The following is a 21,529-nucleotide window of genomic DNA, read 5'->3' as shown; positions in this document are numbered from 1 at the left end:
TATTTAAGTGCCTCAGTGAGTAAGAGCCGAAGCTCGGTTGTGCCCTCTGCTGTCGACATAGAGAACTGACACTAGATCATTTCTACCAGGATTTGGGTCACTTTTCAATTAACTTGAGAAGTTTACCTCCTGATCCTGGGCTGAAGACACATACTAGCCTGACGACTGATGTCGCGTAAGTCAGCACAACCACTTTACATCTGAAAATCTTGTCAGGGTGAGGCTAACAGATTACCCTGTTTGATGGATACATAAGGTCCAAGTTGTTCTAGCGAGTTTAGAAACTCTACATTAACAAAATGTGAGTTTCCTCTTCTCTGACCTGATCTAGCTTGTCGCATGATCCTTTCTTGTGTTTGCTTTTGGGTGTGAGTGTGTGTGTGTGTGTGTGTGTGTGTGCACTTTTGGAGGGAATGCAGAACTGTCAATGAGTGTTTTATTCATGATGTACTGATTTTCTTTTTGAGTTTCCTACCTTGCATTTAGAGTGCACTGCTCTCTCTGGGTTTCCTGTCCGATTGTAGCTGCTGCTGACCCTCACTACCTAAATGGTTTAGTCCTTGAAAGTGATGTGACTGCAGCTAATGAGTTTAATGCCAGCACGAATACACACACACACACACACACACAGACACAGACAAAAACAACCCTAAAGCTATAGACTTCATGGCTTTGGAAGATCGGTTTTATGTGAGGGACCATGTCAATCCCCCATCTCCTGTTGTCTTCATGCACAGACCCTGAGTAACATCAGCGTTTTGCAATGAACCTTAACACTGTGATGCACATCCCAAAACAGGCCCTGGCCACTGCATCCAACTCACAATGAGGGTTTCCTGGTTTACAAGCACCTGTGTGTATGTGTGTGTGTGTGTGTGTGTGGGTGAAACAGATTCTGTAAGCAGAAAAAAAAACCCTCATAGCGTCTGTGAAGATAATTTGTGATTATTTTTTAATATATATGTATGTGTGTGTATGTATACATGTGAGTATATGCACGCATTCACATATATGTTTGTGCATTTTAAGATGGATACTGTTGCCTGTTTTTTGCATGTAGATTGCAATTTATTTCTGTTTAAATGTTTTTGTTTTAATTTCTTTTTTTTTCTGGGACCATGTATAACACAGTAAAATGTGTGGGGAACTTTAGACCTCATTCTACATTGATATTATATATATAAAAAAACTGTGCGTTTTTCCCTATGGAGAAAGTTTAAGTTATAAATATATATCGCCTGTACATTTTGGGCTGCATTTAGATCTAATTGTCCACTATGTTTAAAAATATTCATAAAATAATAACAGGAAGGCATATGCTACAATTAATAAAATAATGAAGATTCACAATAAATCTTATGAAATTTAGTTTGGTATGTTGTACGTTTATTTCTTATTCATTTTTTCACTTCTTTGAATCTAAGTTGACTCACTGTGATGCGGGGCATTGCTTGCAGCATTAAATTGCAGCATAATCATTTGAAACCAGGATATTCCTCCATTTGTCTGTTTGAACGTATTTATTTAACTTCTCTTTTTTGACAGAACATACACACATTCTTGTACAAAATCTGTACAAACTTTGCTTTGCTGAAATACAATAATTATATATTTGTTTTTAGAAATGTTTTAAAATATTCTGAATCCGTACAGAATAATTAAAGATATTAGAACATAATCAAATACTTAGAACTGATTATGTTGGATAATTCAGTACAAACATGTATATTTAGTACTGGTTTCGTCAACTTTGTGATCTGGTTCTGAATTTTACCAAGGACTGGTGGGCTGTCGAGCTAATGATGGCAGTCAGAAGCCATCTTTGTTTGACATCTGCATTTGGCCCTGTATCCTCTGCAGAACCTCTTGCATCCGACGCAGCTGTGGAAGAGAGGAGATGCATGAGAGAGGGCCTGAAAGAGGAGAACCTGCATCACTCCGGGTCAAGTTCAAATAGTTATGGTGGGTCTCTGTTGCTGATTGTGTGGCACCTCCTCATCTTTCTCCCAAATCAGTCGCTCTGTCTCACTTTCCACAGGAGCCAAAGGGATGGGCAGGTCAGATGCACTCTCCCTCAACCGGTTACACAGACTAGTGCACAAAAATACACAACATGGTTGTTAACAGTGTGCAAAAATATACAGTATTATATGAAGTATTATGAAGACTTATAATTCTGTACAAGTATAATGGCCTTTATATGATTTACAAGACCCTTAACCCTGAGGTGCTCAGGGTCCCTGTAACTATGGGACGCCTGTCACTGTGACTATGGGGGAATCTGATAAATGCTGTAAATGTAAAGTTACATTTACAGGAAACCAATCTGTCCCGTGCTCACCTGCGCTTCCTTTCCATAACAACCATGCGGGTCATGTTCTGGATGCACTGAGCACGGTAGTTCTCATAGTGTGTCTCCCGGGTGACATCCTTCAGATCCTGCATGTGGGTTCGAACCAGCATGTTCCGCAGCTTCAGGAAGTCAGAGTGAGCTGGGTTTTCCACTGCAGGAAACGGACAAAATAAACCAGAGTGCACAAAACATATCTGCTGCATGTGTCACACACAGCGAATCATAAATGTGTGTTTGCGTGTACCTTCCACCACACCCCAGGGGTACAGGCGCCCCCTGAACCTTCTCCCTTTACTCTCCACAAGGATGTTACTCCCAATCACAGCAAAGGGGATGCTATCCTGGGACGAGGAGCAGAAATAACTTGCGATGACTTAAAATAACACTCTACTGTTCTGATCAGAAGTAGAATTTTACCTTCAACTCTTGGTCCTGAAGTTTGAACTCCTCATCCTCATCTGAGTCGCATTCGGGGAACTGATACATTTTTATGCCAAACCTCTCAATCTCTTGACGTATCTGAAATCATCAAACATGCGCTGAATTCATGAACACCTCACACTTACAAAACTTGCCCCATGCACATCAATTCACAAACACTTTCAAAAACCTTCATCTTCTTCTTCCTGATCTCTGAAGGTGTCAGACTGTCGGCCTTGGCCAGGACGGGAACAATGTTAACCTTCTCATGCAACGCCATCATGAACTCAATATCCAGCGGTCGCAGCCTGAAAAACATAATCACGAAATGGTGATGGTTTATTCAGACTGAATGAATATTAAGCTGTAAGATACTGGAGACCTGATCTAATGACGCAAAAATTTGTCAAAAAAAACTGGAATGTAAAACCATTTAAAACAAACAGTGCTTTAAGTAAAAAAAAAAGAAAAGAAAGAACAGACACGTTATACTTCATTATTTCTATCATTTATTATCTTAGTAATAATGCGTAAGGACTCAAAAAGCGTTCCTTTACCCGTGGCCGTAGGGAGAAATGAAGTACAGGCAGCAGTGCACGCGATTATCCTGGATGTTCTTGCGGTTCAGGCCGCTCTCGTCTCTGAAGTACTGTTCAAACTGCAGGTCGATGTACTCTTCCACCGCCTTCCAGCTGTGTTGAAAGAAAAAGCGAATGATGCGGTTCTACTGCTCCATGTATACACGACTCCAGGGGCTTTTAAACACATTTGAACAACAATGGCACTTCTGATGGATCATGCCGTTTCTTTGGGCTCCGCATCAATCTGTTTGAGTCTTCCGCAACCACTGAATACTGTCTGTCTGCCAGGGGTCTTGTCCAGCTGTGCCGATTCTCGCCTGTTCACGTTTCCCAATTGCAGAACTACAAGAGCAACACATTTATGAAGTAACCTCCATGTGTTGTTGACTGCGTCGCCGAACCCCGGAGTGTCCACAATGGTCAGTCTCAGTTTCACCCCTTTCTCCTCAATGCCCACCGTGTACTTGTTGATCTGCACCGTCTGGCTGATCCGTTCTGGGATTGCAGAAAACAAAAGCGACAGGGACTTTAGTGGAAGTGAAAACTATAGAATTTCAATGTTCTATTCAGCATGGACATTTACAATTTCCATGGGCTGCTACCGGTGGACCTGTTAGAAATGGGCTTTGATGGGGGTGGTGATTACATGGAGAAAGCGACCCGTGTCACCGCTGTTATAGGCTCCTCACCCTCTGCATTCAGCACTTTCCTGTTCTTGTAGAGGTCTGTGAGGAAGAGGCTGTTGACCAGCGTTGACTTTCCAAGACCAGACTCTCCTAATGCCAGAGAAAGAGACAAGTCATTCCAAAATGCTTTTTATTAAGACCATGAGGTAGACAGGTCTGAAAAACAGGAACATTTGGTCAATATGATCTCACCTGCCACCATGAGTGTGAAAGCAAAGCCTTTTTTAACAGACTTCCTGTGCACTTGGTTTGGCAGTGTGGCAAAACCCACATACTCCTTATCCTGGTCCTAAAATGTACAGAAAATCTTCAATTCAGCTTTTTCATGTTTGCTCATCAGTGCTAGTGTGCTTTTGGCAGCAGTACATTTCTTTACTACAAATTAACAAGAATGACCAGCGTGCTAAGCTGTTTTCCTGCAAACCAAGTGTAGTGTCAGTATAGGTCAGGTCATTTTAATAGCCTTACCTCAGTAGAGTCGTAAGGGTCAAAGCGGCCCCAGGGGCTTTTGGGGCGCGAGGGGCTTACAGGAGACTCCAATGAGCTCATGGTGGAGAGGGGGTATCGACTCAGGCTCTCATACTCTGAGTCCAGGTAGCTCCTCCCCAGGGAGCCGCAGGGCCGTGAAAAAGTGGGCGTGCCAGGGGTTAGTGGCTGAACGACCTCTGAACTCCACTCCTTCATGTCACGGCCAGGGAACGTGTGGCCGCCTCGTAGGGGAAGATCTTTCATGGTGTAGGCCAGCTCTGTATCTTCTGATTCATCAACAGACAGGCTGGACAGCTGATCAAACATTGATCAAATACTGATTTAGCTAAACTGTTTATTGGAGATTTCTCTTAATTTCTTTAAACAATGGCAATATGTATATACAGAAAAAGACTCTGTTAGCCTATAGTCCTCTGTGTGACGTCCTGTTGTGATGTAGTGTGTGTGTGTTCATGCAGGATTGTAGGTGGTCTTGTCATTATCCACTCACTATTGTGATTGGTGGCCTGGTACAAGGTGGATGAGTTAAAATGGCAGCGGTTTGCATTGACAATCTAGAGAACCGTGCAATGTCATGTCAACATCTTCACACAGCAGTGTCGAGTGGCAGTATTCTGAACCATATTATTGCACAAGGTGACCGTTTTTGTACCATCATAGTTTTTTTTGTCATTTTGGTGTGTGCTCCCCTCTCTTTTGTTGCACCCCTGTCCCTAGACTTTGGGGCATAACATCTGAGCAGAAATACAATGTCGTTTTTCATCCGTACACTTTTGCTTGTAGGAGATCAATCTTTTATCCAGAGTTGGGAGACACCAACCCCCAGTTCTTGATATCGCTAGATATCAACATGAAAATGTTGCCACTTTGCCTTTTTAGTAATTTCCTGAACTATTTCACATTTACTGTTGGGAAGACAAAAAACATTTAACTTTTGCACAGTACAGTACATTCTTGCAAGATTACCAACACTAAGGTGTAAGCTGTGTTTGAACTAAAAGCAATATACCAACTTGAAAATGTAAAAAAAAATTCAGAAATATCAGTCCAGATTCTTCAACAAAGCTAAACTTGTCTTCTCTGTGTTAGGTTATAAGCCTCTGTAATTACACAATTAATTAAACGTATTAAACGTTCTATAGCATTTGCCTCTTGTCAGGACTTGTAGGGGCAGTGGTGGCCTAGCGGTTAAGGAAGCGGCCCTGTAATCAGAAGGTTGGTGGTTCGAATCCCGATCCGCCAAGGTGCCACTGAGGTGCCACTGAGCAAAGCACCGTCCCCACAAACTGCTCCCCGGGCGCCTGTCATGGCTGCCCACTGCTCACTCAGGGTGATGGGTTAAATGCAGAGGGCAAATTTCACTGTGTGCATCGTGTGCTGTGCTGCTGTGTATCACATGTGACAATCACTTCACTTTTTTTTTTTTTTTTAAATCTCTGACCTCATTAAGCCATTACTGTAGTAATCAGATGACATCGACCTTGTCTGTGGAAAATAACTATTTTCCATGATTCAGCATGTAAAAAAAAAAAAAGTAAACCTCGGCTCACCAATCTCTCTGGTTCGGCCAGTGTTATATACAGTGTTACTGGGTGGTAGTGGCCTATGAACCAGAACACCCAGGTTCAAATCCCACTTTCTACCATTGTGTCCATGAGTGTCTCCGGGGGGGACTGTCCCTGTAACTACTGATTGTAAGTCGCTCTGGATAAGGGCGTCTGATAAATGCTGTAAATATACAAGGCTTGTCTCTAACGAAATCTTGTTCAGTTTGACGATAGAGCCGAACCAGCACAAACTCTTTATGTGGCACTAATTCACATCTACTAACTCACTACCTTTTCACTTTGTCTGTACAAAACTGCAGCGGCTTAAATGAACATTGTCGTGTGTGATGCATTTGTCCCTTCTCATTACCCATAATCCTCTGCAGTCAGCTTAACGCCCTACACTAAAGCTCTGATCTGTGTGTGGCGGGGGCTGGTTGTGAAACAGGCGATGCAGAGTTGCAACTTAAATGTAAAATTGGTTTTATTTCCTTTATTTTTCAACGTTTAAAATATGAACTAAACACATTACAACAACCGTATAAAGTTGTCCTACCTCCTCTTCTGTCTCGGAAGCATGTGAACATAAAAGACAAATTCAAGAGCCTGCCACTATCAGACACTAACACACTGTGGTACAATATTTTGCATAAAAAAAAAAAAAATTACTCCTCAAGCATGTCAAATATTTGACCTGGCTCGAAATACGTTCGTACCCATGAATTTTAAATTCTGTTCATGCATTTTCCCATTTCCCTAAGACTCCTTCCCCACTCACCACGCCTGAACACGGAATTCCTGCGCTGGTGGGCAGGTGACGGATCCATCCGACCTCAGCAAGTAATGGCCTTTACTGCTACTGCTGTCGAAAGTGGTGCTCCTATGAAAAAGAATAAAAGAGCCACCCGAATAAAGCGAGGAGGCACGACGAGCAGCGAAGAAGGGTCGACAGGTGCGTACGGTGACGTAGAACGATTATAAATAAGAGTTCGTGGGCAATGGTGGACAGACCATGCGTGTACGCAGTTTGTTTGGGCATAATTTATATTTCAAGTTTTCGAGAAGGGATTCAAAGAAAAGCAATTCACATTTTAACGCTGCATCTGTTTTGCTGACCAGTACAGAAAGTGCATCGTGACAAATCACGCTTTTTCATTCAGTTTGGTTATTAAAGTTTACTCAACAAATGCTGAGATGTACTCTGTAAACCTTCATTTTTATAAAGTAAATCTACACGATAGTCTGTGCATTAAATATATCATATCTTACAATTTATCTTACAGTGAAAGTTTATATAAAATGACAGCAAGTAGAGAAAAAAAATATTTTAAGACTGCTGCAGACCTTAAAAGCCTTTCATTTCACGGACCAATATTCACGATAAAATATTTGCAAGGGGCTCTTATTCCCTGAGCGAAATACTTTTATTTTGAAAGAATTGAGCGCCCCATTTCCTGACACGGAAGTAAAGTGTCCCGGCAGCGATGCCGTGTGTAACAACGCAGGCGCTTGTGCGTGGAATTTAGCTGTTTTTGCCAATCGCAAAGGACCCTTAGAGCGCCATACGCTGCTTTCATCTGCATGAAGACGCGATACTGTGTTGGAGCACCCTGCGTTTCCTTGTGCCCCTCATGAGCCCTCGTGTCGTGGTTCTGATTGCAAGCTGAGAACTACTCCGGGGAGTGTTTATGTGCAACGACTCGTCTGCTGCGTCGGTCCTGCAATATGACTTTACAGGTAGGATGCTTGTCCTTCAGGCAGCCGTACGCTGGTCTGGTCCTGAACGGCGTGAAAACTGTGGAGACGCGGTGGCGCCCTCTGCTGTCCGAGATGAGGAACTGCACCCTTGCCATTCACGTCGCGCAGAAGGACTGGGAGTGTGGGGAGTGGCGAGAGATCCTTGCAGACCCGCTGGGGATGGACCAGTGTCAGATAGAGACGCTGCTGGAGTCTGGCGAAAGATTTGGCCGTGGGGTTATTGCCGGTGTGTATTCGAGTCTTTTATTAAAACTAGGCTACCTTTGTGAAGTTTACAAATGCCCTTATTTTTTACTTGATTAGTTGTGCTGATTAAAGAAGCAATAAGACTTGCAAATGTCATCATTATTTCTAACTTTGTTCAATTTTCAATTCAAGATCATTTTTAAAAATTATTATTTGTATTGAGAACAAGAAAACTACAAAATGACCATAAGTGTCTATATTCAGTGTCTAGAACATGTCTGACCTGATTTGATTTCAGGTCTGGTGGATGTTGGTGACACGTGGTGCTGTCCTCAAGATCTCCCTGAGAAGGAGCTGCGAGAGCTGGAGACGGCAGCGCTGCTCTCTGGCTTGGCCCAGAAATTCCTCACACGCCTGTCAAATCCACGCTGGCTCAAACAGCCAATGTATGCCCGAGGGCATAAAGACATTTGGACCGTAAATATCCCAGTGCAACTACTGCCCACTTGTCAGAGTGAGGTTGGATAACTTTTTGTTACAGGGAAACACAGGCAAGCTATGTAATAAATATACCTATCCGTACTTGTTTTGGTTGGTTGTGTTAATACATGCAAATCATGTGTGTACATGTTACTGCACCAAACATGTCATGTTGTTCTGGATATCTGGCATGTTTGTAAAGCTGCCACATACTTTTTCATGTACCAGCCCCTGTCCCTATAATAAGTCATGCCCATCACTGTAACTAGTTGTCATATGTTCTCTTGTTTAAGATGCATCTGCTAGCGCATAGGGACTTTGGGCCATTTTCTTTAGATACTGTGTTGTCTGGAGTCAGGAAGACGGCCAAGAAGTTGAGCAGGAGAGTGAACTATCGCTGCTTATTTGGCTACCCGTTATGTAGTAACAGCCCCCAGTGCCACCAGCACAACATGTCACCTACACCTAATGTGTTGTTGTTTTATTTAAGATGCACTCATTTTCACACAAATGCTTTTGTACCCAAATACACTGTAATATGAATACACACACTGCTCAAAAAATAAAGGGAGCACAAATAAATAAGACATCCTAGATCTGAATGAATGAAATATTCTTATTAAGTACTTTGTACTTTACAGAGTTGAATGTAATGACAACAAAATCACACAAATTATCGATGGAAATCAAATTAGTCAACCCATGGCAGTCTGAATTTGGAGTCACACTCAAAATTAAAGTGGGAAAAACACACTACAGGCTGATCCAACTTTGATGTAATGACCTTAAAACAAGTCAAAATGAGTCTCAGTAGTGTGTGTGGTCTCCACGTGCCTGTATGACCTCCCTACAACACCTGGGCGTGCTCCTGAAGAGGTGGCGGATGGTCTCCTGAGGGATCTCCTCCCAGACCTGGACTAAAGCATCCGCCAGCTCCTGGACAGTCTGTGATGTTGGTGGATGGAGCGAGACATGATGTCCCAGATGTGCTCAATTGGATTCAGGTCTGAAGAACGAGCGGGTCAGTATAAAACATCAATGCCTGATGATACACTCAAGCCACATGAGGTCCAGCATTGTCATGCATTAGGAGGAACCGCACCAGAATATGGTCTCACAAGGGGTCTGAGGGTCTCATCTCGATACCGGGTGGCAGTCATGTTACCTCTGGTGAGCACATGGAGGGCTATTTCTACACTAAAGTACATAAACAATTGCAAACGATCGGCTGGAAAGACGCTGTTTCTAACTTTACACGAGACCTGTCGGAGCGCGACCTGTTGAACGTGCGGACGCGCAGCGCCACGTCACTCCACGCACGGCCGTGACGTCAGAGCGGGGCGGGGCGGGGCGGGGCGGCGGCGCCCACGGAGAGACGCGCGGCGAAATGGATAAGCACGGAGGGGAGCCCAGCGCCGGCAGAAAGGCGCCTCGCCCCGGATCCGGACCGGCCAGTACCGAGGCGCTGGACAGGCGAGTACGGTGGTCATGTGACGCCTGCGGCTGCGTCCTGCTGTGCCACGTAGTCTTCAGAAAGTTTCTCAATATATGTCTTTGTTAAAATGCATGAAATGTCCGTAGAATGTGCATGTGTAAGAAATGTCCTAAAGGACCCGATTGGCTGCAGCCCAACAGGGTCCCACGTTGAGTGGTGCAAGCAGCTCATCGCGGCCACCATCTCCACCCACATACCTGGACCTGCTCCACCCGAGCCTGCCTCTCGGGACCACAAGGTAGAACTCCATCCACCCCAAAGTCCTGCTGGTGACACCTCCTGCTTCTCATCGCTGGCATCACAGCCCCGATGAATTTTCCTGCTTCCGGGCCGTATTCCAAAGTTCCCAAAACAGAGCTTCATAATCAAGACGAGCTTTCATAAGCTTCATATCATTGTCTTAAGCCAGGCCGCGTGCCATTCAAGGCATCCAGATTTTTCCACTATTAAGTGCCTACAGCTGTGCTGCACAGCGTACAAATTCGGTATGTGTGGGAATGTACAGTGTTGATGTTCATCGCTGGACGACGATATATATCTTTTCCAGAATAAATCAGTGAACCTGAACCTGAACGGTTAAACGGCACACGTAACACTGCACTGCTAAACAAAGGGCATGTGTTGCACTGCTCAAACATGTTAATGCGGGATTGTGAAACTCATATCTCCTTCTTTCTATTCCGCTTTGTGAGGGTGTTGCACACCACAGACTGTGTGCAAACCGGTCGGCGGATTCATTTTGTACCGTTATCCCCTCTGTCTCTGTCTGTGTATTGTGCTGTCAGAGTGGATCTGATTGTGGAGCTTTCCACAGCCCTGTCACATCTGGGCCTCGGCAGAATGGTGGAATTCTCCTCTGCACTGGGCCAGTGCCAAGTGGTCACCCTGGTCACATGGTATTCCATTCAGGGCCAAGGGGTGTGGTTTGCTGATCAGCATTCTCAGTTGTGTGTTTGGAACTTAAAGCTGTTGTTGTTTCATTTGTGTGAAAGCAACATTCAGTTACATTTAATGTACCACGGACCTCATTTTAATACGTAAATGGTAACATAAGTCACCATCACTTTATTAGAAACAACAGCTTTGTATCTGAACTACTTTATCAGCTTCAGTCTTGTACATACAGTTTAAGGTGCACATTTGCTGGTGCAACAGTCAGTAAGACAGCCACTGTTGAAATATAAAATCATGTGAACTCTCTAACCGATATACAACATGGTGGGTGATAATTTAAGCCTTTATCTGTATGAAAAAAGTACAGTGTGTCTGGCTTGTGCCTCTGTGATGTATTCATAATTCAGTCCAGTGAAGCATGTGGCTATTGGAATGTTTTCGTCTGACTGGGTTTGGGTGTGGCCCTTGACCTTTTTCCATCAGCCTACAGATTAGTGGTGTTCAACTAGTGTCTCAGACCAAGTCGGTTTAAACAGTGGACAGAACTGAGATAAAAATGTCAATTTTTTCAGCAAGACTGATTTTCACAGGAGTATAAGAGGCATAAAAGGCAGTTTCTCCATCTTTAACGTTTGATTTTAGACTTTGCATTAAGCAAAGGTGGCATTAAGAAGTTTTTGGATTTTGTGGTACAATTTAGCCAGCATTCCAGAACCCTGCCTGCAAGTGTTTTTTCAATGTCTTGGATGGACTTAATTTAGTTCCGTTTATTTTATCTTTCTGTAACCATGACCATCTGCTGTTTTCTCTTCAGGCCTTAAGAGACGGAAATAAACAGGCTCAGATGGAGGAGGCACCACGAATTCCGGGGGAGAGCATCAAAGCTATAGGTTCGAGCAGCTCAAAAATGTTTTTCTCTGTGGACACTGATTATTCACAGCAAGTAAATATGCTCGTACCTTTGGACTGTGTGGGGTGGGCCAATTTTTTGGTAAGAATGTTTATACTTTTTTAAACAAATAGGAATATAGATAGTGAACTGCAGTGTACAGCCTTCATCGAAGTATAGTCACATGCTTTTGTAATTTTACAATTATTAAAAGTAAAATGTCTTGCCTGATGTATTCCCTAATGCAATGCTCTGTTTGTGTATTTTTAGATATTTTAGATATTACATTGTATTAAACAATATTAATTCAGAATGCTGCTGGTGGCATATGCATGCAAAGTATTGTAAATTATTTTAAAGGACATTGTTGTTGCATTTACATTTCTTGCATTTACCAGACACCCTTGTCCATTAACCAGAGTGACTTACAGTGTCGTAATCAGTAGTTACAGGGACAGTCTTCCTAACCACTGAGGGTTAAGTGTCTTTCTCAAGGATACAGTGGTAGTAGGTGGGGTTTGAACCTGTGACTTTATAGTCTTCGGGTTCATAGGCAGGTGTGATACCCTCTACACCCAGACACCCAGACACTGCTTTCTTGTGTTTTTCTCTCCAGCAAAAGACGTCATGTACATCTGCCCATTTTCTGGGGCTGTCAGTGGTACTCTCACCATCACTGACTATAAACTCTACTTCAAAAGCCTGGCTCGGGTAAAACTGCCCTCTATTTCCTTCCTCGTGGTTCACTTTGTTGTTAACATTGTGGCCTTGGAGCGAATAGTGTAGGGATAACCTAACCTCTGCTGTTAAATTAGAATCCTCCATTCGCCCTGGAGGTCCCACTGGGGGCTATGAGCCGTCTGGAGAAGATTGGAGTGCAGAACCACGGGGAGAACACTCGCGGCCTGGAGGTTGTGAGCAAGGTCAGATGACTGATCGCGAAACTCAGTCACGTCTCTGCTTTTTATTTGTTGTACCCTGATGTACCTTTGACATGATTGGCAATAAAGCTGTAGTGAATGTAACTTGTCTGAGTGCATGTTAAATAGAGATCGGAAGTGTTTTTGACTGCTTTGTTCCGCAGGACTTGCGAAATCCAAGATTTGCTTACAAGAAAGAGGAACACAGAAAGCTGGAAATCTTTGAGATGTTGAGCAAATATTCCTTTCCCTTGTCAAATGACCTGGTATGCCACCTTTCCACCGGCAATTCACAAACGTTATGCACATTGCACAGAAATGACAAGGACAGGTGATAATAAAATGAACATGAGTGAAAGGAATATCTTAGCCTGCATGTAATCGATTAAATATATTAAGTGAAAGTGATGAAGTGCCACATATGACACACCACTGCGAAATGTGGTACTCTAGAATGCAGCATCATTATTGACTTGTGTCTCTTGCTGACTTTTCTTGTAGCCACTGTTTGCATTCCTGTACCAGGAGAAGTTTCCAGAAGATGGGTGGAAAGTGTATGACCCAGTCACTGAGTACAGAAGACTGGTAGGAAAGGAGAAGAAGACGTCAGGATAAACAACTTGGTCTTCTGTGCTCTGATCCCTTGTCCGTGTCTCTATGTGTGTGATATGTGCAGGGTTTACCTAACGAGAGTTGGATCCTCAGCAAAATTAACAGCAATTACGATCTGTGTGACTCCTACCCGGCCCTGCTGGCTGTTCCTTCAAGCATCACAGACGATGAGCTGAGGAGAGCAGCTGCGTTCAGGGCCAAACACCGAATTCCAGTAAGCTGTGTGTGTGTTTTTCTCAGCAATTTTAACAGCAGCAAAAATGTAATGCAGTGTATTTTAAAACACTCTCCTAAGGTTTTGTCTTGGATCCATCCGGAAAGTCAGGCTGCAATCATTCGCTGTGGTCAGCCCCAGGTGGGTCCCTCTGACCGCCGATGCAAAGAGGATGAGCGCTACCTTCAGATCATCCTGGACGCCAATGCACAGTCGCACAAACTCAGCATCTATGATGCACGACAGAGCAGCTTTGCAGACACCAACAAGGTTAGTTATACCACTAGACATGAGTTAATCACTAATGAACCACAGTGTCTGGAGTTGGCTCACCTCTCATAAAGAAAATTTACGAAAAAAAAAAACCTCTCACAATTGTTGCCAGGGTTCAGTACTGAATTCAGAGGCAAACAGTCACAGACCTGTTTGAAAAAGAACTGAGCATCTGTGATTCCAGGCCAAAGATGGTGGATACGAGAATGAGAACTTCTATCCCAATGTGGAGCTGAACTTCCTGGAGATTCCCAACATGCATGTGATGCGTGAGTCACTGAGGAAACTGAAGGAGGTGGTGTATCCCACCATTGATGAAGCTCATTGGTTCTCATCCATCCACAACACACACTGGCTGGAGTACATCAGAGTAAGATCACAGTATAAATGATTGGCATGTACCAAACCTGAGTGCACGTCGTGTGTAAAATAACAAAGCCACATTTAATCCATTTACAATAACATATTGGTATGTCGCTCATTGTGTATGTACAGTACAGGCCAAAAGTTTGGACACACCTTCTCATTCAATGTGTTTTCTTTATTTTCATGACCATTTACATGGTAGATTCTCACTGAAGGCATCAAAACTATTAATGAACACATGTGGAGTTATGTACTTAACCTGGCCTCCACAGTCACCGGACCTGAACCCAATCGAGATGGTTTGGGGTGAGCTGGACCGCAGAGTGAAGGCAAAGGGGCCAGCAAGTGCTAAAAAACTCTGGGAACTCCTTCAAGACTGTAGGAAAACCTCTTGAATCTCATCGAGAGAATGCCAAGAGTGTGCAAAGCAGTAATCAGAGCAAAGGGTGGCTATTTTGAAGAAACTACAATGTAAAACATGTTTTCAGTTATTTCACCTTTTTTTGTTAAGTACATAACTCCACATGTGTTCATTCATAGTTTTGATGCCTTCAGTGAGAATCTTCCAATGTAAATGGTCATGAAAATAAAGAAAACACATCGAATGAGAAGGTGTGTCCAAACTTTTGGCCTCTACTGTACATATTCTGGGGAAAGAATCGCTGTATGAAAAGAACCAGTTGCTCATGTACTCAAGTAACCTCCATCTTCCTTTCATATACACACTTTTGAAAAATATTTACCTTTTCCTCTGACCTCTTTCAGTTGCTGCTGGCTGGGGCAGTGCGCATCGCTGATCGGTTGGAGTCTGGGAAGACATCAGTAGTGGTGCACTGCAGTGACGGCTGGGACCGGACAGCACAGCTGACCTCTCTGGCTATGCTCATGCTGGATGGGTACTACCGCTCAATCTGTGGCTTTCAAGTGCTGCTGGAGAAAGAGTGGCTCAGCTTTGGACATCGCTTTGCATCGGTCAGGGACCATTTGACCCATCTTGTTTCACAACATCTCCCTCTTCTGTTCTAAAGATTGTATTTTGCATTTTTAAGACACAGCTGTTTGTTCACAAAATTATACATCTTGTTTAACAGCGCATTGGACACGGTGACCAGAACCATGCCAACTCTGAGCGCTCACCCTTGTTTGTGCAGTTCATGGACTGTGTGTGGCAGATGACCAGACAGGTATGTGGAGCACAAAATATGGACAGATAGTTGTTAAGTACCAGTACCAGAGTTTTTTTTTTGTTAATTATTGAGCAATGTTAACTCCCACTCTTGATGGCATTTGATGGATGAATTAAATAGAAATCTATGCAAGTGAATAATTATGTTTTTTTTTGTTTTTTTTACCAAAATTAAATCCATATTTATTGACTGACTGGGAAGAAACTTGGGAGTGTCAAGATGACACGCCAGCATAACATTAATCAACCAAAACCAATGCAACAATTACTTATCCTTTATGTTGGCAGAGCATATAGCATTGCCATTTGTCACTTACTGTCCATTTTTCTGTTTTGCTCCCACAGTTCCCCTCTGCATTTGAGTTTAATGAACTCTTCCTCATCACAGTACTTGACCACCTGTACAGCTGCCTGTTTGGGACCTTCTTGTACAACAGTGAAAAGGAGAGAGTCATCAAGGCACGACATTTTACGCTGCACTCGGACATTTCTTCATGCATGTGATTATGGCAGATCTCAAAAAATCAACATATACATTCCTAGTTTTATATTCTATTTGTTTGGTCTTTATATGTGAATAGCATTAAGGCATTCTCATGTTGTCCTAAGAAGTATTGCGAGCTGCAGTTTTCATTAGGGACACTGTTTTCACTGCAGCGTTCAGGACTCAGTCATGGTGCCTTGACAGTCCAGTGTTAAAGTTAAGGACATTCCAGTATTTGAGAATATTACCTTGCCAAAATGTGAACTTCTTAAATCTTTGTTTGACTAATAAGCTGTTGTACAACAATGTCTTTTGTTTCCCAGGGTGTACCCAGAAAAACTGTGTCTCTGTGGTCATACATCAATAGCCAAGTGGAGGATTTCACCAATCCATTCTATGTGAACTACGAGCACCATGTGTTGTACCCACTGACTAGTCTGCGTCACCTAGAGTTATGGGTGAGCTACTATGTGCGTTGGAACCCTCGAATGAGACCACAGGTCAGCATCTGAATCTATGACACTTAGAGCAATCATATTTCACCATGTATTAGTCTGCTCCTATTCTGTTCACTAAACCAAAAAATGTGTATGAAAATAAAAATGTCAAGTAAAGAAAATCACTGTTCTTAATATAGATATAATATTTTTTTTACAGGTGCCAGTGCACCAGAGTCTAAAGGAGATGCTGGTTCTACGTTCTGAGCTTCAGAGAAGAGTTGATGAACTGCAGCGAGATGCGTCACTTTCACTCTCTTCTTCCACACTGTCCCCCACCTCCAGAAGGCCATCTTCCCCCTCACACCTAGGGGGCATGACCATGCACACCACTGTGTGAGACTTAATCGCACATGAACAAATCAGAAATCTTTAGGCTTCTTGAACATGCATTTGACCAACTGTGTGTCCTGTCCACTGGTATGAGGAACAGCATTATCAGATATATATATATATCAGATTAACAGATATAAAAAAAATGTTTATTATGTTTTTCATGTTTTCCTTTTTCCCTCAGATTCTACATTTTCTTTTCTTCTTTAATAATGTCTAGACCTTTCTTTTATGTCATAAGTGTAGCACATGGGTGCCCCCTTCTGGTCCACAGGTAGTGATTTGTAAGGGGATTTTTCTTTCTCATCTAATTTAAACTTTAAACTAATTTAAATGTTTTACTTATTTACCTTAAAACTGTGGTTTCATGTGAGCAAATCCAAAAATGTTTATTATAACTTACCATTTAGATGGATGCTTATATAAATGTGTTTTATATGATTTATTTAAAGTCTATGGAAATTAATTGTGTATGACCAACAAATATATATACATATATAATGGATGTGCAACAGTATGCAGTGTTTTTCACATTTCGCACGTCAAATATAGCGCATTAGACCCGAGGTCCTATTTTTGTATACCGTGGCACCGTTTGACCTTTGCGCACCAATGGGAGCGCAGGCCTCCTGAATATGCACGACGCGCCGTCCAATCAGCGGCGACGGAGGCTGTTTCAAACTCGTGCGCCCAGCAGCCAATCAGGGAGCTCTCGTAGCGAGCTAGCGCGAGGCTGAGCGCGGGCCTATGAAGACGCAGCGGCTTCCGCGGGCCGCCGAGTCGCCACCATTACCCCGTCAGGCACGCAGGACGAGGCGAGCACACGCAAGTTCGGGACCAAGTAAGTTTTTACGCTTCGTGCTTTTAACAGTCGGCGCGTCGTCCCGCCCGCTGCAAGACACGCGTGAGCGAGTTTAAATCCGCGTTACCGAGCGCCACAAAAAGTTTGGCGATGCCGCGTCGTCTGGCCGACGTGTAGATTACACGGCGTGTATTTTCAGCGGCCGCCGCGTAGAACCCCCCCCTCCACCGCGGTTCTCCACAACTGCGGGCCGGCAGCGCGTTTTAAAGGCCCGCTGAGCGCCATGCGGGCGGGGCGGCTCGCCGTGTCGCCGGCAGCAGGGGCCATTTTACCGGGTTTGGGCGGCGTGTGTTCGCGGCGCTGCCTGCCTCGTTTCCGCCGCTTGCTGCTCCACGCACCGATTCACCGAGGACTGAGCACCTCGGAGCGGTACAATCAGCAGCTACTAGCTTCCGAATGTTTTACGGTGCGCTGGAGACTAACACATTTTAGTTGTAATGAAAATGTGCACCATTCAGAATACATACTGTAGTTAGTTTTATTTTTTTGGGACTATAACTATCTAGCTGTGTGTTTTAACCAAGCTAATGTCCCTTTGTCTGTGTTTCTGCAGTAATAGAGGAATATTGAAGGTCAGAGAGTAGATCGTTCAAGTTGCTGAGCATGGCTAAAGGGGACGCAGGAAAACCGAAGGGCAAGACGTCAGCCTACGCTTACTTTGTGAAGACGTGTCGCGAGGAGCACAAGAAGAAGAACCCCGACATCCCAGTCAACTTTGCTGACTTCTCTAAAAAATGTGCTGGCCGATGGAAGGTCTGTCGGTGACTGGCTTTGAGCCTCTTTGAATTGTGAATTGTTGGGCTAACTTGGCTTGGTTTTTGTAGACTATGTCACCAAAGGAGAAATCCAAGTTCGAGGAAATGGCTAAGAATGACAAGGCCCGGTATGACCAGGAGATGGTGAACTACAATCCAGAAAAGAATCCTGCAAAGAGGGGAAAGAAGGCTAAGAAGGATCCCAACATGCCCAGAAGACCTCCGTAGGCGACTGCGCTTTTCATACTTTTGTTGTTACAGCTGTTAAAGCTTCTATATGCATTTTTTTAATTCATGCCATTTATTTATCAGGTCAGGATTTTTCCTGTTCTGTTCCGAGAAGCGTCCTAGCATCAAGGCCCAATATCCCAACATAGGCATTGGCGATGTGGCTAAGAAGCTTGGCGAGATGTGGAACAATTTAACGGACTCTGAGAAGCAGCCCTATGTGGCGAAGTCAAACAAACTTAAAGACAAGTATAAGAAGGTATAATCACACATGACCAATTTTTTTTCTAAGGCAACTTTTCTGTCAATTACTGTGGTTACTGTGGGTAACAATTCAGCGCTCTGATGCTGGCTCATGTTTCAACATGCTTCCCCCAACTGATTAGTCCTGAATGTGGTTTATAAAGGAGCCAGAATGTAGTTGTCAAGTCTCAAACTCTTAAGGACCTAAAACCAAAACCAGAAATGTACAATTTAACTTGGAGTGTATGGAACTTTTTTAATATAGTTCATTGACAAACTTGCATTACATTTACATTTTAAGCATTAAATGAATCCAGAAGAACTTTGAAACTGCATTTAAACTCATTAACCTGCTGCTTTCTCTTTTAAGGATCTGGCAGACTACAAAAAGGGCAGCTTGGGAGGTGGAGACAAGGCATCTAAAGCATCCAGCAAAGATGATGATGATGACGAGGATGATGATGAAGAGGAGGAGGAGGATGAAGACGATGAGGACGAGGATGATGAATAAATGTATCCATCCTTATTGTAAAGCTGAGTGAGCACTCCCAGTGTGGTCTTGAGTTGATTGTTGAAGTTTTTGGAAGAGCAAAGCACCGCAGAGAACTGATTCAGTTCATGTTTAAATTTGATGGATCAGTGTTTCCAAAAACCCTGCTACGTTTAATATTGTAAAGTGGTAGTAATACAGCGCTAGCCGTTTTTAAACCTGTTTACAATGGTGTGTTTTGTGGCTGTTCTTATGGCAGGGTGGAACTAGACTTTATTTTTCTATTTCAGTTTTCATTTACACAGAACTTGCACAAAAGTATGAAAAGAAAAGCACTAGTGTTTTTACCCCTCCGGAGAGAGGAGTTTACTTGAGTTTTCCGCAGTCACAACCTGTTGACTGCAACCCATACTCTAGTAGAATTTAATCTAGAGTGGTCTTTGGTAAGAGGAGGAATGTTTAGGACTAAATCATTATTTGCATTTTTAGACAATAAATTCTCTTTGACTTACTAGGTCTGCTTTAGTACGGTTCATTGCTTGTTCTGCTTATTTGCACTTTTTTTTTTTTTTTTTTTTTTTTTTTTTTCTTTCCTTTGACAAAATAAAATATTTTTAGACCTTTATTGTTTTATGCCTGGCTTTCTATCCCACCACCTCAAGCTACCAGTTTAAGGTTGCATGCCGCATGACTAGCAACGCATTGGAGTGGCGTAACCACTTGAGTTAAAATGGCTGAAACTTAAAAAATAAAAGTTATTTTAGTGCAAAGTGAAGACTGGTGTTAAGTCTGAAATGTGTAGCTTGTGCATTACGTGAGCATACGTATTTAACAAAGTCTGTGGTTTGGGTGGCAGAAGCCTAGTGGGTAACACTGAGCCACAAAGGTTCACACCACACTTCATACCATGTTGTCCCTAAGTAAGACACTTGCTGTCCCTTTAACTGCAATGGATATAAATGAAACAGTCGTTGATACCATAGGTGCCGATGATCCTAGTGCATGGGCCATGTTCATTTGAAAGGCTTGAATTAAAGCACTACTAATACACATGTATGCATTTTATAGTTTTTCTTCCACATTTTCTTATAGCCTTGTTCTAAAAAGGGTTAAATGCCTATCCCTAGCCAGTATGGCCCATTCCTCTTTGCAGCGCCTCTCAAGCTCCATCAAGTTGGATGTGAAGCGTCGGTGCAAAGCCTTATTAAGATCTCTCCAGACGCTATCAGATTCAAGTCTGGACTCTGGCTGGGCCACTCAAGGAGGTTATCAGAGTTGTCCTGAAGCCACTACTTTGATATCTTGGCTGTATGCCCTTGAGTTCAAGAATGCTCTGGAGCAGACTTTCATCCAGTATGTCTCTTTACAGGGAGTGCAGAATTATTAGGCAAGTTGTATTTTTGAGGAATAATTTTATTATTGAACAACAACCATGTTCTCAATGAACCCAAAAAACTCATTAATTTCAAAGCTGAATGTTTTTGGAAGTAGTTTTTAGTTTGTTTTTATTTTTAGCTATTTTAGGGGGATATCTGTGTGTGCAGGTGACTATTACTGTGCATAATTATTAGGCAACTTAAAAAACAAATATATACCCATTTCAATTATTTATTTTTACCAGTGAAACCAATATAACATCTCCACATTCACAAATATACATTTCTGACATTCAAAAACAAAACAAAAACAAATCAGCGACCAATTTAGCCACCTTTCTTTGCAAGGACACTCAAAAGCCTGCAGTCCATGGATTCTGTCAGTGTTTTGATCTGTTCACCATCAACATTGCGAGCAGCAGCAACCACAGCCTCCCAGACACTGTTCAGAGAGGTGTACTGTTTTCCCTCCTTGTAAATCTCACATTTGATGATGGACCACAGGTTCTCAATGGGGTTCAGATCAGGTGAACAAGGAGGTCATGTCATTAGTTTTTCTTCTTTTATACCCTTTCTTGCCAGCCACGCTGTGGAGTACTTGGACGCGTGTGATGGAGCATTGTCCTGCATGAAAATCATGTTTTTCTTGAAGGATGCAGACCACTGCTTGAAGGTGTCTTCCAGAAACTGGCAGTAGGACTGGGAGTCGAGCTTGACTCCATTCTCAACCCGAAAAGGCCCCACAAGCTCATCTTTGATGATAGTAGCCCAAACCAGTACTCCACCTCCACCTTGCTGGCGTCTGAGTCGGACTGGAGCTCTCTGCACTTTACCAATCCAGCCACGGGCCCATCCATCTGGCCCATCAAGACTCACTCTCATTTCATCAGTCCATAAAACCTTAGAAAAATC

The 21,529-nt window shown here is 43.1% G+C and overlaps 4 protein-coding genes across 6 annotated transcripts; 3 read left to right on the top strand and 1 right to left on the bottom strand.

The window, feature by feature from the left end:
• Positions 1-1,501: 1,501 nt before the first annotated feature.
• Positions 1,502-7,037, bottom strand: septin4a (septin 4a). The gene is made up of 13 exons (XM_028984836.1): positions 6,855-7,037; positions 6,633-6,640; positions 4,509-4,823; positions 4,233-4,329; positions 4,044-4,130; positions 3,726-3,849; positions 3,331-3,465; positions 2,964-3,081; positions 2,771-2,872; positions 2,598-2,694; positions 2,342-2,504; positions 1,992-2,091; positions 1,502-1,881 (listed from the first exon to the last, which is right to left on the bottom strand). Exons 1-13 carry the CDS (start codon positions 6,901-6,903, stop codon positions 1,810-1,812), a joined length of 1,467 nt encoding a protein of 488 aa, XP_028840669.1. The 5' UTR covers positions 6,904-7,037; the 3' UTR covers positions 1,502-1,809.
• A 492-nt stretch (positions 7,038-7,529) lies between these two features.
• LOC114793125 (protein CXorf40A) lies at positions 7,530-9,096 on the top strand. Its single transcript, XM_028984837.1, has 2 exons — positions 7,530-8,060; positions 8,319-9,096. Exons 1-2 carry the CDS (start codon positions 7,802-7,804, stop codon positions 8,546-8,548), a joined length of 489 nt encoding a protein of 162 aa, XP_028840670.1. The 5' UTR covers positions 7,530-7,801; the 3' UTR covers positions 8,549-9,096.
• A 732-nt stretch (positions 9,097-9,828) lies between these two features.
• mtmr1b (myotubularin related protein 1b) lies at positions 9,829-17,168 on the top strand. 2 transcript variants are annotated; one of them, XM_028984833.1, is made up of 15 exons: positions 9,829-9,973; positions 10,128-10,233; positions 11,704-11,779; positions 12,395-12,489; positions 12,594-12,701; positions 12,863-12,964; positions 13,200-13,283; positions 13,375-13,524; positions 13,606-13,794; positions 13,982-14,167; positions 14,929-15,135; positions 15,255-15,347; positions 15,695-15,808; positions 16,157-16,333; positions 16,491-17,168. In XM_028984833.1, exons 1-15 carry the CDS (start codon positions 9,888-9,890, stop codon positions 16,668-16,670), a joined length of 1,953 nt encoding a protein of 650 aa, XP_028840666.1. In that variant the 5' UTR covers positions 9,829-9,887; the 3' UTR covers positions 16,671-17,168. The 2 variants fall into 2 exon arrangements, with proteins under 2 accessions (XP_028840666.1, XP_028840667.1); XM_028984834.1 differs by having other exon boundaries at positions 11,617-11,779.
• Positions 17,169-17,371: 203 nt separating this feature from the next.
• Positions 17,372-19,752, top strand: hmgb3b (high mobility group box 3b). 2 transcript variants are annotated; one of them, XM_028982913.1, is made up of 5 exons: positions 17,372-17,504; positions 18,079-18,278; positions 18,350-18,504; positions 18,593-18,767; positions 19,122-19,752. In XM_028982913.1, exons 2-5 carry the CDS (start codon positions 18,129-18,131, stop codon positions 19,260-19,262), a joined length of 621 nt encoding a protein of 206 aa, XP_028838746.1. In that variant the 5' UTR covers positions 17,372-17,504; positions 18,079-18,128; the 3' UTR covers positions 19,263-19,752. The 2 variants fall into 2 exon arrangements, with proteins under 2 accessions (XP_028838746.1, XP_028838747.1); XM_028982914.1 differs by lacking the exon at positions 17,372-17,504 and adding an exon at positions 17,809-17,931.
• Positions 19,753-21,529: the final 1,777 nt, after the last annotated feature.

Source organism: Denticeps clupeoides, chromosome 6 (assembly GCF_900700375.1).
Source record: "Denticeps clupeoides chromosome 6, fDenClu1.1, whole genome shotgun sequence".
Lineage (NCBI taxonomy): Eukaryota > Metazoa > Chordata > Actinopteri > Clupeiformes > Denticipitidae > Denticeps > Denticeps clupeoides.
Note: the sequence above shows the minus strand (reverse complement) of the source record. Positions and strands in the feature narration are given on the sequence as shown.